At 42.2% G+C, this 3,562-nt stretch overlaps 1 protein-coding gene across 1 annotated transcript in view; it reads left to right on the forward strand.

Moving 5' to 3' along the window:
- Positions 1 to 2,131, forward strand: part of LOC138371592 (uncharacterized) — a 5,180-nt gene extending 3,049 nt beyond the window's left edge. The window contains exon 2 of the mRNA XM_069336491.1: positions 1,743 to 2,131. Coding sequence (XP_069192592.1) covers positions 1,743 to 2,131 — 389 coding nt within the window. The remainder of the gene's footprint in view (positions 1 to 1,742) is intronic.
- Positions 2,132 to 3,562: the final 1,431 nt, after the last annotated feature.

A 3,562-nucleotide genomic window follows, 5' to 3' on the forward strand; every position in this document is an offset into this window, starting at 1 on the left:
ATTTCTGGTTGCAATTCTTATACCATGTCGTAGCTCAGTCGATTAAAGCAGCGTCTGGGATGCTCTCGGACGTAGCTTCGAATCCTCGTCACGGCCCCTAGTGGATTTGTTCAAGAAATGCCAGTGATTACAAGGGTGATTAATCACCTCCCAGGAGTACAATATACCAGTGATTATCTCCCCCTACCAGGGGGAAGGTGATGGTAAGTCACATTTGCAACAAGAAACCAATGGTGATAATGATAACAAGATAACATGATGTTGCAACTGTGACAAATGAGTGGCATAAACATATAGTATACAGTGACGAAGTGAACATCTTGGGAATGAAGTTTGTGTCTTCGATGAGAATGAAGACTTTTGTTCTTTCTTTTACGTTCTTTTTTACTGTTACGTCCAAATTCTTACGTTCACGTTCTTTATCTAAGAAGCGAGGCTGCCTCAAGAATCTCACGCCTTCTTGAGAGCAAAGGCTGCAACATCTTATATGAGGCTGAACTTTACTCCCATGTTGACTACGCACTGTTTTCTATATATATATATATATATATATATATATATATATATATATATATATATATATATATATATATATATATATTCTTTATTATTTATATTATCTATATTTTTAATATTATATTTTCACTATCACAATCCTGCAATCCTGGACCTTCATAAGAATCCTGCAAAGTGACGCATTAAATGATTTTATTACATTGTGTTACAGTTTACAGAGAACATATATATAGCGATCACTTTACAAGGACCTCATCCAGCGTTGCAGAGACACGCGTGGCTAAGATACAGCAAGCGTTTCCTCTCTGGATCGCGACACTGAGGCGCTGTAACAGCAGACTTGCAACACTTGCTGGTTAGCATTGTAAATGTGTGGCCACGTCTGTGGTAGAAAATAATAAAAAAAAAACACTTGGGTTTCTGCCGGAAGCCGTCCTCTCTCCTCCTTCACGAAATATTATATATATTTTAGAATATTAATTGACTTGTTTTGTAGATTTAAGCCAGATATTGGTGTCGGTCGATTTTTTCCTGGCATATTGGAGGTATAGACACTAACAGTAGAAGGTGAAGGGACGACGACGTTTCAGTCCGTCCTGGACCATTCTGACAATCGACTTGAGAATGGTCCAGGACGGAGCGAAATGTCGTCGTCGTCCCTTCACCTTCTAGTGTGTGGTCTGGTCAACTTACTTTAGCCACGTTATTGTGACTCATCGCCTGCAAACACTAACAGTTTGGTAAGTTGTGTGATGTAGCTTAGGTATAAATGTTTAGTTAAGTCTTCTCACTACTCAATTTTAAAGTTAAAATTTTCAGCAAGCTGGTTTTCTTACATACAAAGTTCCCTTAAATAAATCACTTTTATTAAGTTTATAGCGTAGATGTGTACCGTTATCTTGAGATTCTTGAGGTTATCTTGAGATGATTTCGGGGCTTTAGTGTCCCCGCGGCCCGGTCTTCGACCAGGCCTCCACCCCCAGGAAGCAGCCTGTGACAGCTGGCTAACACCCAGGTACCTATTTTACTGCTAGATAACAGGGGCATTGGGTGAAAGAAACTGCCCATTGTTTCTCGCCGGCGCCTGGGATCGAACCCAGGTCCACAGGATCACAAGTCCAGCGTGCTGTCCGCTCGGCCTACCGGCTCCCTAAATCCTCGGCTCCGACCGTGCATTGCTGTACAACATTATAGCATTCTGTATATCATTACTGTTTACCATGTAGAAACACCGTATATCATTACTGTTTACCATGTAGAAACACCGTATATCATTACTGTTTACCATGTAGAAACACCGTATATCATTACTGTTTACCATGTAGAAACACCGTATATCATTACTGTTTACCATGTAGAAACACCGTATATCATTACTGTTTACCATGTAGAAACACCGTATATCATTACTGTTTACCATGTAGAAACACCGTATATCATTACTGTTTACCATGTAGAAACACCGTATATCATTACTGTTTACCATGTAGAAACACCGTATATCATTACTGTTTACCATGTAGAAACACCGTATATCATTACTGTTTACCATGTAGAAACACCGTATATCATTACTGTTTACCATGTAGAAACACCGTATAGCATTACTGTGTAGCATGACACAGTAGTGGGGCTGCTGGCCACCATGTACTATGAGAGGACTACACAATATAGGTCAGGAAACAGTTTATCTCATCTTCCATCTCCCGGTGAAGTTAGTCATACATTGATTCATGTAAAAAAAATATATGATAGTTTAGTCGACTAACATACACAAACCTTGGTAGACTACTTGTGTACGATCAGCAACTTGTGTATTTTGATGTTGACCAGACCACACACACTAGAAGGTGAAGGGACGACGACGTTTCGGTCCGTCCTGGACCATTCTCAAGTAGCTTGGCTTGAGAATGGTCCAGGACGGTCCAGGAATGGTTCACAATCGACTTGAGAATGGTCCAGGACGGTCTAGGAATGGTCCACAATCGACTTGAGAATGGTCCAGGACGGTCCAGGAATGGTCCACAATCGACTTGAGAATGGTCCAGGACGGTCTAGGAATGGTCCACAATCGACTTGAGAATGGTCCAGGACGGTCTAGGAATGGTCCACAATCGACTTGAGAATTGTCCAGGACGGTCTAGGAATGGTCCACAATCGACTTGAGAATGGTCCAGGACGGTCTAGGAATGGTCCACAATCGACTTGAGAATGGTCCAGGACGGTCCAGGAATGGTCCACAATCGACTTGAGAATGGTCCAGGACGGACCGAAACAACGTCGTCGTCCCTTCACCTTCTAATGTGTGATCTGGTCAACATACTTTAGCCACGTTACTGTGACTCCTCGCCAGCAACTTGTGTAGCCCACTGCGACACAATGAGTAATCCCGAATGAACATGTTGCGCCGTGTCCAGTCTTCAACAACCAATCAACCTCAGTTATTCCAACCAATCAGCTTCTCAACCACAACAAAAAAAAGGGAGGAAACTAAACAGCAGTTCCGACGGCTCGTAATTGTCTCTGATGACCCTCGTGGGAGTTTAATGACGCCCTTCCTACGTCTGTCTCGTTTACCGGCAGGAGAATGAACAAAAAAAAGTAAACGAGGCTGCGTTATCTGCTGTCTAGAGAACAAATTGTTCTAGGCCCCTCTGGGACCCTGGTGTTCCCCCTTTGTGCTCGCGCTCAGGGGAAAGTAATGAATTTTGAGCCCTGATTGTGTAGTGGGGGAGCGGACAGCTTGCCCTTCCTCCCTCTCTCTCTTTGTTTACCTTCCGTTTTCTGTGGTTCAGCCCAATGTTTACATTTCCATTTTCTGTGGTTTAACGCTGCCTTTATTTACATTTCCGTTTTCTGTGGGTTTTGCACTGTCTTTATTTACATTTCCGTTTCTTATGGGTCACCTCTTTGTTTATCTTCCCGTTTTCTGTGGTTTGACTCCTCTTTTGTCTATATTTCCGCAGTCTGTGGTTTAGTTCGTCCTGTGTTTATCTTCCCATTTTTTGTGGTTTAACTTTTTCTTTGTTATATTTCAGTTTTCTGT

The sequence above is a fragment of the Procambarus clarkii genome, chromosome 4 (assembly GCF_040958095.1).
Source record: "Procambarus clarkii isolate CNS0578487 chromosome 4, FALCON_Pclarkii_2.0, whole genome shotgun sequence".
NCBI classification, from domain to species: domain Eukaryota; kingdom Metazoa; phylum Arthropoda; class Malacostraca; order Decapoda; family Cambaridae; genus Procambarus; species Procambarus clarkii.